General features: G+C 44.0%; 1 protein-coding gene across 2 annotated transcripts in view; it reads right to left on the bottom strand.

Annotated features, from left to right (window-relative positions):
• Positions 1–5,201, bottom strand: part of LOC144682733 (protocadherin Fat 4-like) — a 189,026-nt gene extending 183,825 nt beyond the window's left edge. For both annotated transcript variants that reach the window (XM_078545370.1, XM_078545371.1), the window contains exon 1: positions 4,805–5,201. In XM_078545370.1, the coding sequence (XP_078401496.1) occupies positions 4,805–4,864 (60 nt within the window). In that variant the 5' untranslated portion in view covers positions 4,865–5,201. The remainder of the gene's footprint in view (positions 1–4,804) is intronic.
• Between the last annotated feature and the right edge of the window lie 17,172 nt (positions 5,202–22,373).

Genomic DNA, 22,373 nt, shown 5'->3' with positions numbered 1-22,373 from the left:
TCTTCAGGAATGACAGTTTATTTAATAGTAATTCATAAATTTTGCAAAAATGATGACCGAAGGAGAAAGGACTTAATGAAATATATTTTTAGATATTTCATAAATCAATGGTGGACTAATTAAAAGTTTTCTGTTTCAAATTGTGCACTTGTAATGCCTCAAGAGAGCTGCCTTTTTTTTATCATTTCTTATCAACAAATCCTTAATTTTGTTCATTGTCTGATCATTATCAATTGCCTGTAATCAAGAACCATAAACACAGAATTAGGTTATGACAAGATTTGATTATACCCTATTTCTCCAGGGAGCTGCACCTCAGTAACTCACCATTATGGGTGCAGCCATAAAAGGACACCATTACTGTTCTGATAATCCTGTTTTATCTGTGTTAGTCAGCAGGCTTTTCCTGAGCAATACAAAAGATCTGCCTTTCTGCGAGGATATATTAGGAATGTGAAATTCTATTTTATTTTCCCTGACCTCAACCCACTCGATAAAGAAGGAAATCCAATTAGATGGTATAGCCATTCTGAATTAAACATATCATCACACAAGTACCACAGATGATAGTATCTTAAATAAATTATATCTAAACACTCACTGCACTTCCAATAATTTACTCAAACCTAACATGCACTCTTTGCAGTTGAAAGGGGAAAAAAGTCAAATATCAATTGCTCATTGCTCAATTTTGTCTGATAAGCAAGAAAAGGTATTTATCGTGAAAGTCGCTGACCACTGTTCTCAAGTCTTCAACTCAATGATTGGATAATGATTTTGCCCAGAAGATTCCAACTGATGTAGGGGATTTTAATTCTCCCAGTTCACAGTTAAAATGGAGGGAGTTTACTTTGTGCTTTCTTCCCATCAATCTTCGATTTTAATGCTGTTGCTTTTGCCTGAAGCTGAGGTGCCCGACGGACTTTTGCCTAAATGTTGATTAGCGTCCAAAGATGTCAATTCTTATTCAGTCATGGGATATGGGTGTCACTGGCAAGGCCAACATACACTGTCCATCCCTAACTACCTTTGAGAAGGTGGTGGTGAGCTGCCTTCTTGAATACAACTCAGTGGCTTGCTAGGCCATTACAGAGTGCAGTTAAGAGTCAACCACATTGTGGATTTGGAGTCACATATAGGTCAGACCAAACAAGGACAGTAGCTTTCCTTTGCTAACAGACATTTATGAACTAGATGAGTTTTTATGATAATCCAATAGTTTCATTATTACTGATACTAGCTTTTTATTTAGATATATTTATTCACACACATCGCAAAGTTTGCAGCTGCTATGTCCAAGCTTAGTAAGGGAGTGTGGAACAATAGTAACCTGACTGAGAACACCAAACTGTGAGTCTACCAATCTGCATCCTCAGCGCACTCCTCTACAGTGGGTGAGACCTGGACAACATATGCTAGGCAGGAGAAAAGGCTGAACAGTGTGCACCTTTGCTGTCTCAAAGATGTCATGGGCATTTCTTGGCAGAACAAGGTCACCAACTCAGAGGTTCTGGAGCGTGCCAATTCCATAAGCATACATTCATTGTTAAGCCAACGACATCTGCGCTGGCTTGGCCCCATTCATTAGATAGATGACAGCCATATACTCTTCTTTATGGTGAACTGCATCACAACCTGCTGCGCACCCATACCTCCACTATAAGGATGCCTGCAAGTGAGATATCAAGATGGCGGATATTGACACTGAGAGACAATCGCTGAGGGCCGTGACCTCTGGAGGCTGACTGTTTAGAAGGGCATAGGAAGAGGCGAGCAGAAACGAAAAGCTCAGCTGGCCTAGAAGAGGGTCCAGAAAAAACAGAGGCCAACGAATCGTGCACTTTCTCAGCCCACTGTCTTCATCTGCAGCAATTGTAACAAAGACTGCCATGCCAGAGTGGGGCTCCTGAGTCCCACCAGGAGATGCTTAATGTAGCGTTGACCAGCATTACGCAAACCATCATTTAGATGGAAGGCTGCAAATGAATGATATTTTTGCCAGCTGCCATAATAGAATTTGGATTCATATCTCCAGATAATTAGTCCAGGTCTCTGGATTTCTAGTTCAGTAATATATGCTACCTTACCTCTAGCCACTAAGCATTTTAACTGGAGGCAGAGGGAAGCTGCAACAGGCTAAAGCAGGTTGGCAATTCATGGGAAGGATGAAGTGGATGACCAGTGAAGGTGTAAAAGTTTCCTTCGAGGTTCAGGTGGAGCAAAAGTTCCCCCTGGGCCTCCGAAAGAAAGTGGGCACCTCCCCTCCTCCTTGTCTCCCACAGTATCCTTCCAAAGGCCATCCTCGCCAGTTAGCTGCAAGCCAGAGTATGGCAAAGGACAGCCTGATGTTTCCCTGCTGGAAGCTGTTCTCCCCGATCTTCCCGCCCAGAACATTTAAGTGAGGATTGTGAATTAAAATATCCTCAGCCTTAAACTTGGGCCAGCGAACACATTTCATACTTGCCCCTCTTCACCTCCCACCTACCCTAAAACCGCTCAGGGTTAAAATCAACATCAGTTTCAATTGCAGTCAATTTTCAGCTGGTCTCTCAGTGAAGTCTCCCATTCAGTTAAGAATATTTTTCCTTCTTCCAATTCTTGTCTTTCTCTCCTGATGATACAGATTCCTGATGAGGTTTGTTTGCACGGGTGCCTTATCACTGAACGCCTGAAGGCTGTTCAATAATTAAAGTCATCACAACCAAATCCATTATTGTCGCCTCCCAGTGTCCTCAGTTTCCAGCATGGACAGTGAAATGGAGCTGGTAAATTCATGTTTTTTCCTCCCTAGGCTAGGATGGGATTGTAGCACCTTGCTATCTCCTTGGTTGAGATAAACTAGTTCAGTGCAAACTGGGATCAAATCTGGCACCTTTCACATCAGTGTAGCTCAGTTCCACACTGAGCACTGCATTTAATATTAATTCATTGTGGGAAACAAACACAACATTATTATTGGTAACTCTTCAAGCAGCAGAACAGAACTGTTTAGAATTGGAACCCCCGCTGAATTAAATGCAGGGTCATTTGAATTTAATTAGAAAGGTTATTCCAACAGTGAAAGAAGATTGTAATCCTGAAATTGGCTCATTTTTGCCCAAATCAGCATCCCCATGATAGGATTGACCTTTCCCTGGTCTGAACTGAAAGCACAGAACACAGCAGCTTCAGATCAACTGAAAATAGCCACCTTTAATCAACCAGCCGAGTCATGTTGTTTGTCTTATAATAAAAAAAGACGACTATTCACTGAATCAGACTAAAGGGGAGGTTATTGCATTCAAAGTTTATAAATGCCAGAATATTTTAAAAGACAGCTCTTTTCTTAAACTTCTTAATCTGAGTTTCCAATAAACATGGATAGGTACAAACTTGTAAAGCTATGCAGCTCTTTGAGTTATGTGTTTAATCAGCCAGCCAAATCCAGAGTTTTACTATCGGGAATGGCATCCTGCAGCTATCTATCAAGTTTGCATTCAACTAACTTTATGGCTATGAGACATTTGCTGCTGTTTACAAGCAGAAATTATAGTGGGTGAGAAAGGAGAAGTTACTGTTTTTGTGCAACAATTAGTCGGCATCATTAGATTTTCTTTCAGAGCACGACACTTTTCTGAGAATTCTCAGCACCATTAATGTTAGTATGGAGATAAAGCATCAAATTATTGTTTCTATATTTTTATCAGGACAAGTGTAGTGATTTTGTAGAACATGTATATATATATTGAGAAACTACTGTTTGGGAAATTGTGGTCATGGTTGTCCTTTAATTACCGTATGTGTTATCATAGTTAAACATATGTGCACCACCCACGCCTTACCTCAAATACCCCCCACTAAAACATACATTCAAAGTAAGCATTAAGAACCAGCATTATTATTTCAATCAAGGAATTGGAATTGGTTTTAATATAGGTTTATTTAATTGAAAGCCATTTAAAAAAAATATATAATACATATAATATTACTAATATAGTTACATGTATTCTATTCACTTTGAACTATCCTGATTCTTTTAGCAAGGTATTATCTTCAATATTTTAAACTAATATTTTAACTTAGCGTTGCTCTGCTATCAGCTGTGGAAGGCTAGCAGCTCTCAAAGTGTTAAGGCTCGACCAAATTATTTTACTAGTTCCAACAGGTCAGGGTTTGATGAGCATTATATAACAGCAGCTAATTTTACTCTGCTTGATAGCCATGGCAACCATCAACAAATTGAATTTCTACAAAAGGCAGCAATGAGACAAAGAGAATCAACAAACATGAAACTACAGTAAAACTATCAACCCAGCATATATGAAGTGTGACTATGTAAAACTTCTTATTATTCCCATTCTCTTTTTTACTTCAATTTACAGTCAACTTCAATTTTATCCAAAGTTATTGCAACAACATTTATCTGAAATATTCATACATCAAAACATTCAAAATCCGAAGGAGGTTGTTTGAACAATTAAGGTACCACTTTACTCTGAAAACAAGGCCCCCAGAGTAGTTTAACATTTAATCACTTTAAAAATGTTTGGTCTTCGTTAGCTGCTCCCTGCAACTAATAGCAAGATTGTACCAGACCTGATGAACAGCTTATGGTAAATAATTATAGTTAAATTGACAAAGCACAAAACTGCCTGATGCAAAATAAACAAAAGAGCTAAGACAACTGGGCTAGTGTGCAGAGGTACCTGTCATATTGGTAAGGTTTTTATATATATTGATGGAGGATATTAACAGATAAGAATTTGTTCTACCAATGTTTTCTAATAAGCAATCTGCTGTTTCAATGTATAAAGAGGGTACCCACCTTGCAAAGCATTAGAATGAGAATTAACAGACTAATGCTACAGCATCTCCAGCTATCCATTAGTTCTGTTGAACGAACACAGGATTGTGTTCAAAGCTCCAAGCTACCCGTTCATCTCTACCATGCTTTCCAGTGCACTTAAAAATTTCTGTCATTACACAGAACTATTACAGAGAGTGCCATTTCCTTCTGCACTGAGTCTAATCCTGCCAAGTGGTGTGGTTCTGAATAAGCCTGTGTAATAGCTGAAAGAGTAAGGCACAAGGCACAACGCACTGTAAATCCAAAGTAAATAAACTGTTTGCTCTGACTATACAATCCTATGGCAGTAATAGTGAGTAGTACCAGGAATTCAGCATCCATGGGTCCAGTTACAGTTCTTTCAGTGAATGGCATACCTCCCACGAATGCAGACACTTTATTTACATATTCGAGTATTCACTACTGAACAGATGCGTGATCAGGATGCTATTCAGAGCACAGAAGTTCTTAGGTCTGAAAAATAATCACCAAATGGATTTGAGTGCTGCACACATTCGGGTACACTTGAGGAGGTTACTACTCCACACTAAACAGGCAAAACCTCTACTCACTGGATTTTGGAAAAAAAGCTCTTATCTGTTTTGCTATCTGTGGTCTATGGAACATTATTTTACTATTCACTTGGTTGATCTGCACTTATAATCACAAGACCAGTCTGGACCATGGGAACTCCCTTTGATTAATGTTCTGCCTATATTCTAATGCAAATTTCTGTCACAACTTCTGTAATACAAATCCCAAATTCTGATAAGGTTGGACAATGCACAGTTTGAATTCCTGCTATTTTATAGGCTGTTGGTTGTGCGCGGATTTATTCAATAGGAGAAAGCAGTCAGCTGATTTTTCAAATTGTTTTTAAAGAATACCAATCGGTAGATGGTATCAAAGACTAGAAGTGCACATCATGGGTTAACATGCAGGGAAAGCATAATCGGATAAAAGTCCTTGAGCTGTTTCAGTCAGATGAAATTTGACATTAAACTCATCCTGTGAGGAATTGGGCTGATTTGCGCCTGTACTCTGAGCACCATAGGTATCCTTAGAGCTCCAAATGGTGTTCACTGGGCACATATGCAATTTGAGGCGACTTGCACCAGGTACCATGTTGGTAAGGGCATAAGGGCACAGTGAATGGCTTCTGGAAATATGTAGGAAAAGGCAGATCTGACATTAGGTAGCATGTAATGCTGATTTGATGCCAGCAGTGCCATTTTTGAGCTCAATGCTCCAACTAACACCTTCTCTTAAGTTTGCACAGCTGAATGCACATGCAGCCGGAAGGACCCCCACCAGCAGGAGTTAAAGGAGTCATCAACTACTTACAGATTAGTTACTGGTTGATTTCTTCTGACTGTTGCTTCAATTCTATGGGTGTTTGGCATGTTCTACAGTTGTTTAACGTTGCAAATGTCTACAGAGAGTGGTGTGGCAGGTGATGAAGGGACTGCTTCTGACTTCAAGGCTTCTGCACAAGCCAGTTATTCTCAGACATGGGGTGTACTGGCAGACATTCTACTTGGAATACAGCATGACTTGGCGAATGAACAGAGGTCACACAGAGTAGGACAAGCTGGGGAAGAGGGAGGAGGAAGGGGAGAAGGTTTGAGCTGGAGACCATATCCACATGAAGTATTCAGATCAATTCTCCTACCTAAACCTCAGTAAGGAACAAAATGTGTGATATCTGTGTTTCAGGAAGAAAGTCTTCACCAAAACGTGCCACCTGCTATAGAATCAAGTGCAACCACAAAGCAGGGTAAGGATGGCATTGCCAGTAGCTGTGAAAATTACCATGGCAAGAAACATTAATATATTTGACACTTTCCAGGCTGGAGCTAGAGATTTTTGCGACAACTTCCAGCTGTTGAGTATTGCCGTTGAGTATTGTGTAAGGGAAGCCACTCAGGCTCAATATTCAATGAGAGCTAATTATATTCCATTTCCTCTTTCCATAAAGAAGCCGGTAAAGTGAGCATACAACTTCTCATTGACTGCAGGCTGCTCTATGGTGCAGGATGCAACTGAATGCACGCACATCACTCTGAGGTGCCTATACAGAAAAAGAAAGGGATTCCACCTCGTTCAAAATTCAGCTGATGTGTGACCAGAGACAGTGAGCCATGCAGGTCAATGCCCCATATCCAGGCAGCAGTCAGAGCGCCTTGATTCTGTGGTTGACTACTGTACTAGCTGCATTTGAACCATGGCAAACCAAAGAGTGGGTACTGGGCAACAAAGGCTATGACTCCTGTATGCAACTCACTCACACATGCCCAGAATACATACAATAAAAGCTATGCTGCTACTCAAAATGTGATTGAGCACACCATTGGAGCACTGATACAATGCTTCTGCTGCCTGGACCACTCTGAGGGAACCCCGCAGTACTTGGCAGAGCAGGTGTCAAGAATCATGTTTGTCTGCTGCATAACCTCTCCGTCATGAGGAAACAGCCACCAGCTATACAGTGAGCAGCTGAGAAGCAGGAACATGATTGAGGAGGAAAGGAGCATGCAATATAGATAGCCCTTTTCCGGCCTTTCTGTCTATGAAGAACTCATCTGACTGCGATACCAGTAGCTATAACCCCAATTCACTAACGGTCCCACATCTTACATTTCTTCTCTCAGTGACCAACACAACATTCGTTTGATCACAATGCAAACATAAAACCTACCACAAAACATTCCAAACCAAATTTATAAATGAAATCATGCCATTGCAATCAAAAGGAACTAATCATCCTGCACATTCCCTTGGTGCCTGTTTTTGTGTGCCTTCCCCTGTCCCAGCCTCTTGTTAACCCAATGGCTGCTGGAAGGCTGCTGCCTTTCAGTGGAGGGGACTGCAGGTGGCCTTGGAGCACAGCCTCATGCAGTTCTGGCCTTAGAAGGCCCAGCTGCAGGTTGCGCCATCTTGGCATGGGCAACAGCAGTCTGCACTAGCTGCCTGACAGACAGCAGCAAAGACACTGGGGCAGTAGCAGCAAGGGAAGGAGAAATACTGACTTCTAGAGGGAGGATAGCATGTTCATGCCACTGTCACACCCCTGGGGAGGTGCCTCAGCAATCCTAATAATCTGCTGGAGGATGGATTGCTGACTGCAGTGACACCCTGCAACCCTCTTTGCACACTGTGAACCATAGCAAGGAGGCAGCAGTCTGAACTTCCAATTCATCACTCAGACATTGGGTCGTTGTTGCTTGTGCTGCAATGGAAGCTACAGATGATCCAAGCATGCATCTCTGTCCATCCTCCCCATGGCACAACCTTAATCTTGTGCCTTTCTCCTTTCAGATGCCCAGGATGTGCAATTTGGCCAATTAGTGGTGGAAGAGCAAGAAGACAGAGTTGATGAATATGCACTGTAGTTCAATTTCACACTCGCAGCCACCATCTCATATACTGACACTGAACATAATTTAGATGAGAACAGAGAGGTGAAATCTGCACCTAGTGAGACACCGGGCACATATGGGCTGCAGCCAGAGTGGGAGCAAGGATACTGCAGGTGCCAGCTCACTTGCGGGCGAAGTCGCACATGGAATTTGCGCTGCAGATGACTCAGATGAAGACTTTGATGCAGCAGCCTACAGAAGAAGGCTGATGGGTATGCCAAAAGCTGCTTGGCATATTGACAGGCCTGTGGTCAATGTCAAAGAACATGGAGGAGACCAGCACCAAGTGGGGTATTGTGCAAATTCTGGAGCCCATCCTTTCCAATGTGGAAGTGGTGACCATCAACACACTAGTAGACTCAACCATGATGCAGTGTCTAATGGAGGAATAAAGGTGCATGCTGACATCATTGGCAAGTTGTAAATCAGGAGAGAGATTGTGAATAGTAAGAGGAAGGGTGGGATTGATCATTGACCAAAAAGTTGATCAAAGGTGGGAGGCAGAGGGCATGGCTGAGGTGCTAAATTAGTACTTTGCATCCGTCTTTACCAAGGAAGAAGATGCTGCTGGAGTCATTGTGAAAGTGGAGGTAATTGAGACACTGGATGGAGATATGCACTGCTGGTGTGCATTGGAACCCTTTGGAAGTCCTGATCCACACACATGCACGGTAACTGCCCTGAAAGTTTACATTTTAATGGGGAGATCTGACCACTTGCCTACCAATCAGCACTCTCTTCTCATACAGCATAAATATGTTTCCCCTGACATTGGCATTTTCTTGAGAATTGTCCTGATGAGTGTGAGATGGAAAGCTTTGACAAAAATGTCTCTTTTTTCAGCAATACTGAAGTAAGGGTTGTTATGTAGCAAACGTTTTATGAATGTTAAGATCCTGCAATAGGATGATTGGTACCTGTTGTGGGAGGTGTCATGAGATATTTAATGGCTACCTGAAGAACAGGACGGAGGATAGGCCTTTGTCTAATGTCTTAGCTGCAGGATGGCAACCCTGACTATGTTGGAGATCAGCAAACTTGGCAGTATTCTGGTAGAGGGAGATCACCTCCCACATCATAGAACTCACCAATTTTTCTTCCATAAATTTCAACCTACCTTATAATTTTAGAGGTTTTACTCTGACTATATCAGGGTATTTTCTATACGAAAACATGGCTGTTTCATTTTTTAGGGGAGATGTTGAACCTTTCATGGCTTTTTATGTTAGGCTGTCATGCCTTGTTAATTTTCAGAAGGAGCAAAGTACAGCTTACCTATTACCCCAGGGAGTTCTTACAGAGATTTAAGATCAATGAAACTTTTTGTCATGAATCATATTGATGGCACTAACATAAGAGAATGTTTTGAAAGAACAAGGTAAATGCACCACAAACATACAAAGTTACACAGTTCTTTTAAACACATGTAGTGATCTATTTATTTCTGATTTAAATTCCACCGCACTCTCGATTTAGCAAACATCACCTACCCCGCAGTAATGGTCTCCAAGTAGACTTTTATGTTCAGAATGCTGTGCAAGAAGTATGGTATTATGATATTCATATATGGTACTTATATCAATATATGTGTTTTTAAAAATAATCACCCTTCTAGATCTAGATTAATAGCTGCCATATACCTACATTAAAGTGAGTGGTTACACATGGGGATAAATATTTTATGAATGTAAACCATTGAATGGAGCTCAATGCAACAGCATCAACTCCTAACATAATTAAGCTAGTCATGATAGTAGTGGCTTATTTTCCACTGATATTTCAATGTTTTCCTCTTTTTCAATAGGCTTTTGGGTATAATAACAATTTTTGTAAAGAGTTGTTTAGTATTTTTTCCATTTAGTTTATTGCAATTTTGAGCACATTTATCATTCTGAGCATGGTGTTACATGTTATCACATTCACTTTCTTTTTATCACCAGTGCTTTTAGATCCTGGCAAAACAAATGTGAGCATTAGTTAGTTGTTTCCAAACCAATTTGTCAAGTCACTGCTGTTCATTTGGGGAGTGCAGCCAGAACCAGTCCATGGCATGATGGATGGCTCAGCTGTGCAACGGGGGCAGGGGGCAGGAGGAAGACTGGAAGAGCAATAGTTATAGGAGATTCGACAGTTAGAGGAATACATAGGGGTTTCTGCAGGCACAGATGTGAATTCAGGATGATATGTTACCTCTCTGGTGCCAGGGTCAAGGATGTCACTGAGCAGCTCGCCTGAGGGAGGAGAGTGAACAGCCAGTGGTTCTGGTCCACTTTGTTATCAACTGCCAAGATGGAAAGAGGGATGTGGTCCTGCAGTCAGAATTTTGGGAGCTAGGTAGGAAATTATCAAGCAGGACCTGAAAGGTCATGATCACCAGATTCCTCCTGGTACCATGAACAAGTGAGTATAGAAATAGAAGGATAAAGCAGATGAATGTGTGGCTGCAGAGATGGTGTAGGAGGGAGGGCTTTAGGTTCTTGGGACATTGGGATCAGTTCTGGGAGAGATGGGACCCATACAGGCCGGATGGTTTGTATCGTAACAGAGCTGGGACCAAATTCCTTGTGGGGCAATTTGTTAGTGCTATTGGGGAGGGTTTAAACTAACTTGGCAGGGGTGTGGGAACCAGGAGGTAATAATAGAAAGGGATTCAAAGGTGCAAAGAATATTAGAAGGAACAGGTAGTACTAGAGGAGGAAATAATAAGGTATTAGGTGAGTTCAGTGTAAGAGGGAAAGTAATAAAGTCTAAATTGGGGTTACTGTGCATGTATGTGAATGCACAGAGTGTGGTAAATAAGGTTGGTGAGTTGCATATGCATATTGACATGTGAAAATACGATATTATGGCTATAACAGAGATCTGGCTCAAAGAAGGGCAGGACTGGGTATTAAATATTCCTGGAGACAAGGTGCTCAGTAAGATAGGAAAGGAAGGAAAAGAGGAGGGTTGGCAGTGTTCATTAAGGAGAACATTGCAGTGCTTGATTGAGAGGATGTCCTAGAGAGTGCAAGGACAGAATCTATTTGGCTAGAGCTGAGGAACAAAAAGGTGCAATTACATTGCTCGGTATAGCCTACAGGCCACTGACAGTGGAAAAGATGCAGAGGAACAAATTTGCAAGGAAATTACAGACAGGTGCAAAAATTATAGAGTAGTTAGAATATAGACTGGGACTGTAGTGGTGTAAAGGGCAGAGAGGAAAAAGAGTTATTGTAGTGTGTTTAGGAGAATTTTCTACAGCAGTATGTTTCCTGTTGAAGGGGAAAGGAGGCGCTGTAAGACCTGGTTCTTGGGAATGAATTGGGCCAAATGGATCATGTGTCAGTAGGAGAACATTTAAGGGACACTGATCATTGTATCATAAGGTTTAGGTTGGCTATGGAAAAGAACAAATAACAGTCCAGAGTAAGAATAATTAACTGGAGGAAAGCCAATTTCAATTGGGTAAGAGTGGACCTGACCCAGATAAATTAAAATCAAAGGTTAGCAGGCTAAACTGTAACTGAACAATGGGTTGCCTGTAAAGAAGAGATAGTTCAAGTACAGTCAACATATATTCACCTGAAGAGGAACGGTAGAGCAAACAAATCCAGAGCTCCTTGGATGATGAAAGAGATAGAGAGGAAGATGAAGCAGAGAAAATGTGCTTATGACAGTTATCAGGTGGATAATACAATTGATAACCTAGCTGAATTTGGAAGGTTCAGAGAGGAATTGAAAAAGCAAATAAGAGAAGGAAAGAGAGAGTATGAGAAGAGACTGGCAGCTAATATAAAATACAAAAGTCTTCTATAGGCATATAAATGTAAAAAGGTAGCCAGAGGAGGAGTGGGGCTGATTTTGGACCAATCAGGAGATCTATGCGTGAGGCAAGGGACAATGCAGAGTATTAAGGAAAGGCAGCATGGATTTGTTAAGGGCAAATCGTGTTTAACCAACTTGTTTGAGTATTTTGATGAGGGTAATGCTGTTGATGTGGCATACAGGGACTTCCAAAAGGCATTTGATAAAGTGGCTTGTGAGCAAAGTTAGAGTTCATGAAATGAAAGGGACAGTAGCAACATGTATAAAAAATTGGCTGAGTGACAGGAAACAAAGAGCAGTTGTGAATGGTTGGTTTTTTTGGACCGGAGGAAGGTTAATATTGGAGTTCCCCAGGATCAGTGTTAGGAGCCCTGCTCTTCCTGATATATATTAATGACGTAGACCTTGGTGTACAGGGCACAATTTCAAAATGTGCAGATGATACGAAACTTGAGAGCCTGTTCCTCCCAGCCAATGAGAATTTTAAAACTTATCTTGCTGAGAACTCAACTGGCCCTTATCCCAGCAATTGGTACCAAGCTGTTCAGGGCTCAGGTTGGCATCGCAAATCATGCCCCGATGATATCATTGGAGCCTGACCAGCTTAGTTAAAGAGAATCCCATATGCTGGTGTCTTTGCCACATGTCTTTCTTTATCCTCACCCGAGGATTCCTCTTCACTGTGGTTGACAGGGCCCTCAACTGTGTCCAACCCAATTCCCACACAATCTGCTTTCACCCCTTCATCTCTCTCTGAGAACCATGATAGGGTTCTCCTTGTCCTCATTTTCCACCCCACCAGCCTTCACATTCAGAGGACCATCCTCCACCATTTCTGCCACTTCCAGCATGGTGCCACCACCAAACACATCCCCTCCCCTATCAGCAGTTTCCTCCGTGACACACTGGTCCACTTCTGAATCAGCCCCAACACCTTGGCCCCTTCCCACAGCACCTTCCCATGCAATCACAGGAGGTGTAATTCCTGCCTTTTACCTCCTCTCTCCTCACTGTCCAAGGTTCCAAACACTCCTTCCAGGTGAAGCAGTGACTTACCTGTGCTTGTATCAGTTTAGTCTACTATATTCACTGCTCACAATGTGGCCTCTTCCATATTGGGGAGATCAAAAGCTGATTGGGTGTTTCTTTTGTGGAACACCTCCATCCTCAAACATGACAACCAAGCTTCCAGTTGCCTGCTATTTGATTCACCACCTTGCTTTCAGGCTCACCTTTCTGTCCTGGGCCTGCTGCAATGTTCCAGTGAAGCTCAACACAAGCTCGAGGAGCTGCACCTCATCTTGCGTTTAGGCACTTCTGGACTCAAGATTGAGTTAAACAATTTCAGGCCATGAACTCTGTCTCCCATTTTTTTTGTTGCCATGTGCCGGTCTGAATCTCATGTTTCATGTCTTTGCTTTTGGACAGAGCTGTTCATTATTCTGCCATTAACACTCACTCTGGACTAATGCTTTGCCTCTTTGCTACAACCATTGTCACCTCCTTTGTCTTTTGTTCCATGACATATTGTCACGTAAACTCTCTTGTCCCCTACCCTATCCCAGGCCTTCCCTTTTGTTCTTCCTCGCCTCCCCCTCAACTTCAATGGCATAAAACCCATCATGTTTCTACTCTTCTTCAGTTCTAACTAGAAACATTAACTCTGTCTCTCTCTACAGATGCTGCCAGACACACTGAGTATTTCCAGTATTTTTTGTTTTTATGCCCTATATCCTTGTCCTGTTTGTCCTGTTATCCTGAGGTTTATAAATAAAACGAGAGCATATGGGATTGCGGTAACTATGGATTGAGAATTGGTTAGCAGACAGAAAGCAGAGAGTAGGAATAAACGGATCATTCTCAGGATGGAAGGCAGTTACTAGTGGAGTGCTGCAAGAATCAGTGCTAGTACCCCAGCTGTTCACAATCTATATAAACAATTTAGATGTGGGGACCAATTGCAATTAAATCCAAGTTTGCTGATGACACCAAACTGGGTGGGAGCCTAAGTTGTGAGGAGGATGCAAGGAGGTTTCAGGAGGACTTGGGCAGGCTAAGTGAATGGACAAGAGCATGGCAGGTGGAATATAATGTGAATACACGCAAATGCACCACACTGCGAGCCCAACTGAGGATCTTACATTGGCTGTCAGCATGAAATTCTTAGCGCACAGAGGGGTATTTAGTGAATGTTGTCCAATCGGGAATCACATCTAATGTTGGACACTGTGTTTTTGGCCCTGAAAAGTGCCCAGTCTACCTCAGATTACCATGGAAGGGCAAGGTGTCTCAAAAATTTGAGCATCAGGTGAAGCGAGCTGTTTCATGCTGCTACGATGCAGTAACAACACGAGTGGTATCCGCCACTACCAAGATGCTGCTGTCAAGCTAAAAAGAGGCTCTGCCTATCACACAAATTGGTGATGTGATATATGAATTTCAGTGCCAGTGTGATGCCAGGTATGTTGGCCATACATCCGAAAACCTGGTGGATTGTATCAAACAACATGTCCCTTCCGCTGTTCAAAACAGACAAGGTACAGACCATACCCACCCAGCCTGTGCTTACAAAGCTCAAAACACAGGCTGGGATTTTCTGTGCCCACTGGCGTTGGGTGTGTTCGGTGGCATGAGCGGACAACATGGTGAGAAGGCCAAAAATCAGTTTCATGACTTCGTGAAACCAGTTTGCGATCATTTGCTCTGCCCTCTAATGGAGGGCCGCTTACAGAGAGCGAAGACGATGGAGAAGAGAGTGACTCAGGCGCCTGGCTGCGCAGAGGGAGGAGCAGCACCCTCAGGAAGAAGGGGCAGCTGGGGCTCCCGCACACGCCGCCAAGGAGCCACAGCAAGCCATCACTGGTCACCGCCTAGCTAGACCCAGGGTCTATAGACGCCGCCTCTCATTCCTCCAGATGACCAAGGACCAGTGTCGTCGAAGATTGCACATGTCTGGGGAACTGGTAGGTCACATCTGCCAGCTACTGCAGGATTTGGCGCCACAGGAACATGGAGGGCATCTACTGCCAATGGCTGCAAAAGTGACTGCGGTGCTCAATTTCTATATTAGTCGCTCCTTTCAGGTGACCTCTGTGGGATATTGCAAGCTTCCACCCACAAATACATCCATCAGGTCATGGATGGCATCTTCGTGGCAATTTGTGCATTTCTCCAGGGCTAGAAAAGCCAGGATACAAGAGTGATTGGATTTGCCCAGATCTTGGGTTTCCCACAGGTGCAGGGTACCATCGACTGCTCTCACGTGGCGCTCTGATTTCCGTCGCAACACACGGTCAACTATGTCAACCGCAAGGGATTCCATTCGCTGAATGTGCAGCTCGTGTGCGACCATCACAAATGCATCCTGCAGGTCTGAGCATGGTTTCCAGGGAGTGTATATGACTCCTACATTTTCAGTTGGTCACAGGTGTCTGACATTTTCCAGGGTCCACAGAGGCTCCATGCGGACAAGGGCTACCTTCAGAGGCTGTGGATGATGACACCCATGCAGCAGCCTCAGACTGCAGCAGAGCGATGGTACAACGAGGCTCATGCTGCATCTCACAACTTGGTGGAGCAGACCATCGGGATGCTGAAAATGAGGTTCCGGTGCCTGGATCGGTCCGGTGGAGCCCTGCAATACAGTCCGCAGAGGGTGTCACGCATCATTGTCACCTGCTGCAACCTTTACAACCTGGCGCTGCAACGGGGAGATGGGCTGGCTGAGGAAGGGACGGAGGAGCTGGAGGTCTCCTCCAATGAGGAGGACGCCGATGGGGATCAGGGTGAGGTCCTCGAAGGCGATGATGACGGGGATGAGGCCCTTGCACTGGCCAGATGAGCCAGGCACACTCGGGAGGCCCTCATTGCAGCTAGATTTGTGGAAGATGGTGATGACATGCAGTGAGGAGACACCATAGATCCTCACATTGCATCTCTGAATGTTTGACTCCAGCCTGGCTTATGGTAGCGCACGTACCCTCCGTGATAACGCTCCTGTCATAGAGACGCAGTGGAGGCCCTAATAGTCGCTCGATTGCAGGAGGATAATGACGACATGCAGTGAGGACACTCCACAAACCTTCACATAGCCCCTGAGAATGTCTGACTCCAGTCTGGCTGAGGGTAGCTCGCTTGCACTCTGTGATCAGGGTCATATCATAGAGAAGCAGCCATGAAACTTTAAAAGCATCTGATCCTTTGTCAGCCTTCAGCACCTGAGCCCCTCTGGAGCACAGTGTCACTGGTCACAGATGCTGAAGAGATGGGGGCCAGCCCCACCTTAAAGGTGCTCAGAGCACACAGAGAGAATGACGGAACTCTGTGACACCTGCCCACTACATTCTTGCAGCAATGACAAGCACCATCGAGGTGCAGGTATCAGTAATGTTTCTAGGGAGTGTGAGGCTGGATCATCACTTTGGTCTGAAGGCTGCACAAAGCACAGGACTGATACACCCGCCTTTATCTTGTGCAAAGAGGTTTCACAACCGAGTGACAAGAACACTGCTCACCAGAACAAGAAGCCATAGGCAGGGAGACATTCTCAAGAGTTTATTGACAATAGTGAACAGCATATACAAGTGATTAACACCCATGCCCAGGCTAAGTTTCTTTTAAATTTTGCCTTTTGTTTTGCAGTTTCTCTTTGTCCCTTGGTCTGTTAATTTAGTTGATTTGCTTTGTAATCAAAGGAGTTACATTTCTTAACTGTCCTAACCCTGCCATTACATCCTGGTACTTCCTGGCCATCTGCAGTGGAAGTGGAGGTGGCCAGCTCACTGCTACGCCCTGTCTGTGATGACTTTGGTGGGCGTCCTCTGGAGGGCCAAGATCTGGAGGGCCCCAGCCTGCCTTCAGGGTCCTGCTGTGTGGCAATGGCACACTCCTCGAGCTGTGGAGCTGGAGCTGGTGAGGTCACAGGATGAGGAGATCTGGGTGGGCCGGACTCCCCCGGAGTCACCGTGATGGATGGCCCCAGGGTATGCACCTGCTGATCCTCCTTCCTATGGGTGCCCAGGGCCCCTGGCTGACTCTTTGAGGAGAAGGGGTAGCTGAAGTGAGATTCAGTTGCTCTGCACCCCTTTCACGTACACAGTATTGGAGGCTAACTATGGCGTCAGCGATGGAGTTGAGTCCACGTAGCAATGTAGAAGCGACATCCTGGACCAAGGTCTCCATGGCAGCCGCCATCCTGCCAATGTTGACCTCGGTGCATTGCAATGCCAGCGCTATCACCTCAGCCTGAAGACGGATGGACTCCTCCATCATGCCTTGCAATCTGAGGAGTGCAGCAGACATCCCTTCCTGATGTTCCCGAGCTTGTCTTTGCAGCTCCAGCAACTGTGACATGACCAGGTCCAGCTCATCATCTGACTCAGACTCAGCAGATTTCTGGCCTCCAGCAGTCCTCCAAGTGCTGGACACCTGGGAAGTCCCTGCCGCCGCTTGTTTTGGATCAGACAGTATGCTGTGCTCACCAGATTGTGATCCCGAGGGTACTGTAAAGCGAGGTTCCGCTGAGGTGTGTGTCTCTGCACTGGTGGAGGGTGTGGGTGAGCGCTGTGACGGGACTTCAAGGAGGGTGCCTTCAGATTCCCCTTCAGAGGTTTCTTCGAGGCTTGATTGGAGGCTCTGGGCTGTGGACTCCTTCAGCTGTTTCTCAGATGTGCCTGCGGAAGCAAGGGGAGATAATTAGAGCGTGGCAGTGGCCTGTGAAACAGGACACGTCACTCACAGCATGGTTGTCTGATGGATGTTGCACTCCTCGGTCCTCACTTGGTAGAGCAGCGACAACCTCACCGTCAGCACAGGAACAGTCCAGATCCTCGCCAGCCAGCTGGATGGCTTTATTTTCAAAGTCCGTAAGGACCTTGTTTTCACACATTCCTCCATTGGTCTGCGACCTCTCCCTCTATTGTGTGCCAGCTTGTCCTGCATGAGTAGAGATGGAGAGAGTGTAAGCGGGATACCTGCCAGGTCAGATGATAAGTATTCCTGGCATGTGTGGGTGGTGAGTGGTCCCATGGTCGGGCTGAGGACAATGATGGTGTGTGTGGGAGAGTGAATAGTGGTGTCCCTTGAACAGGCAGTGGGTGAGGGCCCTGTGGGTGTGTGATGGGTTTGTGAGTCTATGAGTTGAGAGTGATGAGAAGAGTGACTTACCCTGGCGGGATGGAGGCGATCATTCATCCTCTTGCGGCACTGGGCGGCTGTCCTTTTTTGAAGAGCATTGGTGCTGACCACCGCTGCCACCGCCTTCCAGGCCACACATTGGTCATGCAGCCAGAGCAGAGGACATCGTGGTGGGCCTCCAAAAGGTGTTCCATTGACGCTCCATTAAACCTGGGGGATGAGTTCTTTTTGCCTTTCGTGGACATTTTTAAAAATTTGTTCATGGGGTATGGGTGTCACTGGCTGGAACTGGCATTTATTGCCCAAGCCTAATTACTCTTGTTCAGAGTGCATTTTTAAGAGTCAACCACATTGGTGTGGGTTTGGAGTCACATGTAGGCCAGACCAGGTAAGGACAGCAGATTTCCTTCCCTAAAGGGCATTAGTGAACCAGATGGGTTTTTACAACAATCAACAATGGTTTCATGGTCATCATTAGAATTTTAATTCCAGATATTGATTGAATTCAAATTCTATCATCTGCCATAGTGGAATTCGAAGCCGGGTCCCCAGAGCATTACCCTGGGTCTCTGGATTACCAGCCCACAATACCACTATGCCACTGCCTCCCTCTGCAGTAGCCCCGGGCTGGAAGCACTGAGATGTGTGTGTGTGTGTGTCTGGGCTTTAAATATGGCGTCAGGCGTGATGTAGCAGTGAGGTGATGGCGTGGTGGGCGAATGAGAGGAATTTCCCAGGAATGCATAATTAATAGGCTGAATTTTCCCGTCGGCGAGCAGGAGGAGAGGCCCACTCGCTGACACGAAAATGACGCGGGATGACGTCCGGGGGAACCCCCAACATCATCCCGCCCCAGTTAAATATTCAGGAAGATGGGGGCGCAGCAAAATCAGCTGCCGGCCCGCCGACCTGTCAATGGCCAATTGAGGCCATTGACAGGATAATTAAAACAATTAAAGGACCTGCCTGTGCAACCTTAAGGTTGGGGGGCAGGCCAGGAGCCCCAGCGGCAAACAGAAAAAACATGGAATCTCATCCACTGGTGGGATAAGGTTTCATGTAGGGTTTAAAAAAGTTTATTGAAGTTTCAGTGAAATTTATTAACAAGTCCCATCGTGTGTGACATTGTCATGTGAGGGGGACATGTTAAGGATTTTTTTATGTTTCTATTTTTAAAGTTTATACAGCTGTCAGTAAACTCCCTGAGGCAGCACTTAGCCTCAGGGAGATGTGCGCTCTTTCGTGCGCATGCGCGGAAGAGCGCACTCTTGCATTTGGGGGATCCCCCCCCCCCCTGCCCACACAGGAAGCACATAGCGCTTCCCACCGGACGTCATGCTGGGTGGGCCTTAATTGGCCCGCCCACGTAAAATGGCGGCGGGGCCCACTTCTCCGAGGGAGATTGACTCCCCGCCTGCCGGAGATTGGGTCGGGCCCGCCCACCTGGCAGGCAGAAAATTCTGCCCAATGTGGCGGGTTTGGGATGATATAGCATGAAAAGCTGCCAATGTGGTTGGCAGGTGAAACATAATTTTACCTGCCCACTATCACACTTAGTGCAAATCTGGGACGATTTCACCCAAAGTGTCCAACATTAGATGTGACTCTGCAATTTGACAGCATTTGCTAAGTAATTCTCAGTGTGCTATGAATTACGCTGACAACCAATTTAAGATTGTGAGCTGGGCTCACAGTGTGGCACATTAGCGTGTACTGGAAGATACATATATATTAATACACAGGGCCCTGTTCTTTGCAGACAGAAGGAACATGTACAGATGTTGCACCTGTTTCAGCTAAACAAAATAAGTGACAGCCATTCGCTGGTTAATTCCTCAGACCAATGCCATGACAACTCAGAGTCAAGCTGCCTAGTTTAAATTTCAAACAATGCTTGGCAGTTAACTCTCAGTCACTATCAACTGGTGCATTCTGTATGGCAACCCCTCTACCAACCAGAGTCCACTTGCCAAACAATCAGCACTCTCCTCTCATACAGGATAAATTGTTGTTCCCTTTACATTTGGTATTCTTGCGCATTGTCCTGATAAGTGCAAGACAAAAAGCTTCAACAAGAAAAGTCTCTTTTTTCAGCAATACTCAAGTTCCGTGCTACCAAACAACTATTTATTTTTTAGTAGTCATTCCATTGTAAACTCCAACTCCAGACTACAAAGATAGAATTTCCTGCTGTTGGAAGGTTCACGTACTGAATTTATTTCTTTTATCAACCACTATGTATCTATGGGGCCCAACACGCCTCTCTCTTTTAAAGCACTACATGGCCCACTGCAATGGATTGTAACCCTGAGCTCAGATGTATTTCAGCTCTGACAACAGTTGGGATCAAAATCTCTCCATGTGGGCAACTGCTGGGTTGAAATTCTTTGCCATCAATCAGTATCTCAGTGTATTGCAACACTTTTACCAGCATCAAAATCTTACATGCTAGAGCTGCTAGGTAGAAAAGAAGTTAATAGTTTTACAGGAATGTATTCTGTTTTATTATATTATTGGAACAAAATTCTTCTGAATACTGAACAGCTTTAACTTCTGCTCTTTTAGTCCTATTCCTAATGCTTTACAATTGCTGCCCCTTGAGTTTAGATTTTCATATTAGTATTGATTACCATTGCTTTAGTCATGATTTACCTCAGTGGAAAAGGCATCGAGTCAAGTCAATCCTTTGGCTTTTGTAAATATAGATGAAAATTCTGACCAGGACAACATTCTTGCTAGGTGCCATGGGCACCGTGTGATCAATAAACCCAGATTTTATGTAACCGCCCAGCTCATACTGGGCAGATGATAGATCTACCATATGCTCACAATTTGCTTTTCTTTTCCCAGCCCTTTTCCTTTTATTTCCCAATTTTGTTTTTCTTGATTTTCTTTTTGCCTCAATTTCAGTTTTTCCCCTAATTTTTCTCCAATGGCAATTCAGTGAGATGCAACTGGCATTGTCAGAAAGAAACTCACATTAACATTAATGATGCAAGTGTGTTACAATGCATGGAAGAAAAGAGAAAAATTGGCTGCTAACACAAGCTCAGATTTGCTGCAGTTTCTTTGTGATTTTAAGGGTAGACTGGCTCAATATCTTCTCCAAATGTTAAGCAAAATAATTCTTCTAACATTTAATTTCACATTTTTATTGCTGCTGTGCAGCCTGCAACACTGACTGCCCAAATACAGATTCCGTAAGGTACGTCTTTTCGTTCAAAGATATTTAATGGGCCAAACTTTGCTGTGAAAATAATACTGAGGCTAGTGATGCTTGCCATTATTTATGCGTAAATGATGCAGCAAATTCAGGTGAGAAGCAAGTGCACCCTTTAAGGTAAATATCAGAAGTTGCTGTCTGAGATGCACTGTTCCATTGTTAATATTATGAATACGACATTTACATGCCTTGAGCGACATGACATTGCTGTACTTGTGCAATAGATATGAACCAAACCCACCCCAGAAAGTTACACCTCATCATTACAAGTACCCTTTTACTAACATGCTAATTTTAAATTATTGACAATTAACTTCTGTTGCTAAAAATTAATTATTGTATGTATGGATTCTCATTCTTTCAGATATTAATTGTTGCTGAAGATTTTAAAAATGCAAAATGTTTTTTAAAAATTAAACACTTTACTTTTCCTTTCTGGTTCCTATTCCTCTCTTATAATCCAAGTTTTCTTTCTCTTTTTTAAAATTTCACTTTGTGCACTTGACTTGATATTAAATATATCCGGTCTAATTTACGCTTCCTTCTTAATCGTTCTGCCTTTTACTTCTCAATCCTTCAACCTGATTGGCTAATGAGGTACACTGTTGATTGCCTTGTTGTTCACTCAGTTCCTAGATGACCTGTTTGCCTCGCTGCAAAAATGTTTTGGGCTGTAGGGTGCAGGGCAATTCTAACTAATAGAGGACACCATTTTAAAAAATGTATTATTTCATGGGATGTGGGCATCACTGGCTAGGCCAGTATTTATTCCCCATCCCTAATTACCCTTGAGAAAGTGGTGGTGAGCTGCCTTCTTGATCCACTACAGTCCAAGTGTCTATGTGGTGTAGTTACACTCACAGTGCTGTTAGGAATTCTAGGATTTTGACCCAATGACAGGAATGAATAGCGATATATTTCCAAGTCAGGATGATGTTTGACTTGGAGGGGAACTTGCAGGCAG

This window comes from Cetorhinus maximus, chromosome 7 (genome assembly GCF_964194155.1).
Source record: "Cetorhinus maximus chromosome 7, sCetMax3.hap1.1, whole genome shotgun sequence".
Classification (NCBI taxonomy): domain Eukaryota; kingdom Metazoa; phylum Chordata; class Chondrichthyes; order Lamniformes; family Cetorhinidae; genus Cetorhinus; species Cetorhinus maximus.
This window is presented reverse-complemented; position numbering and strand designations above follow the sequence as displayed.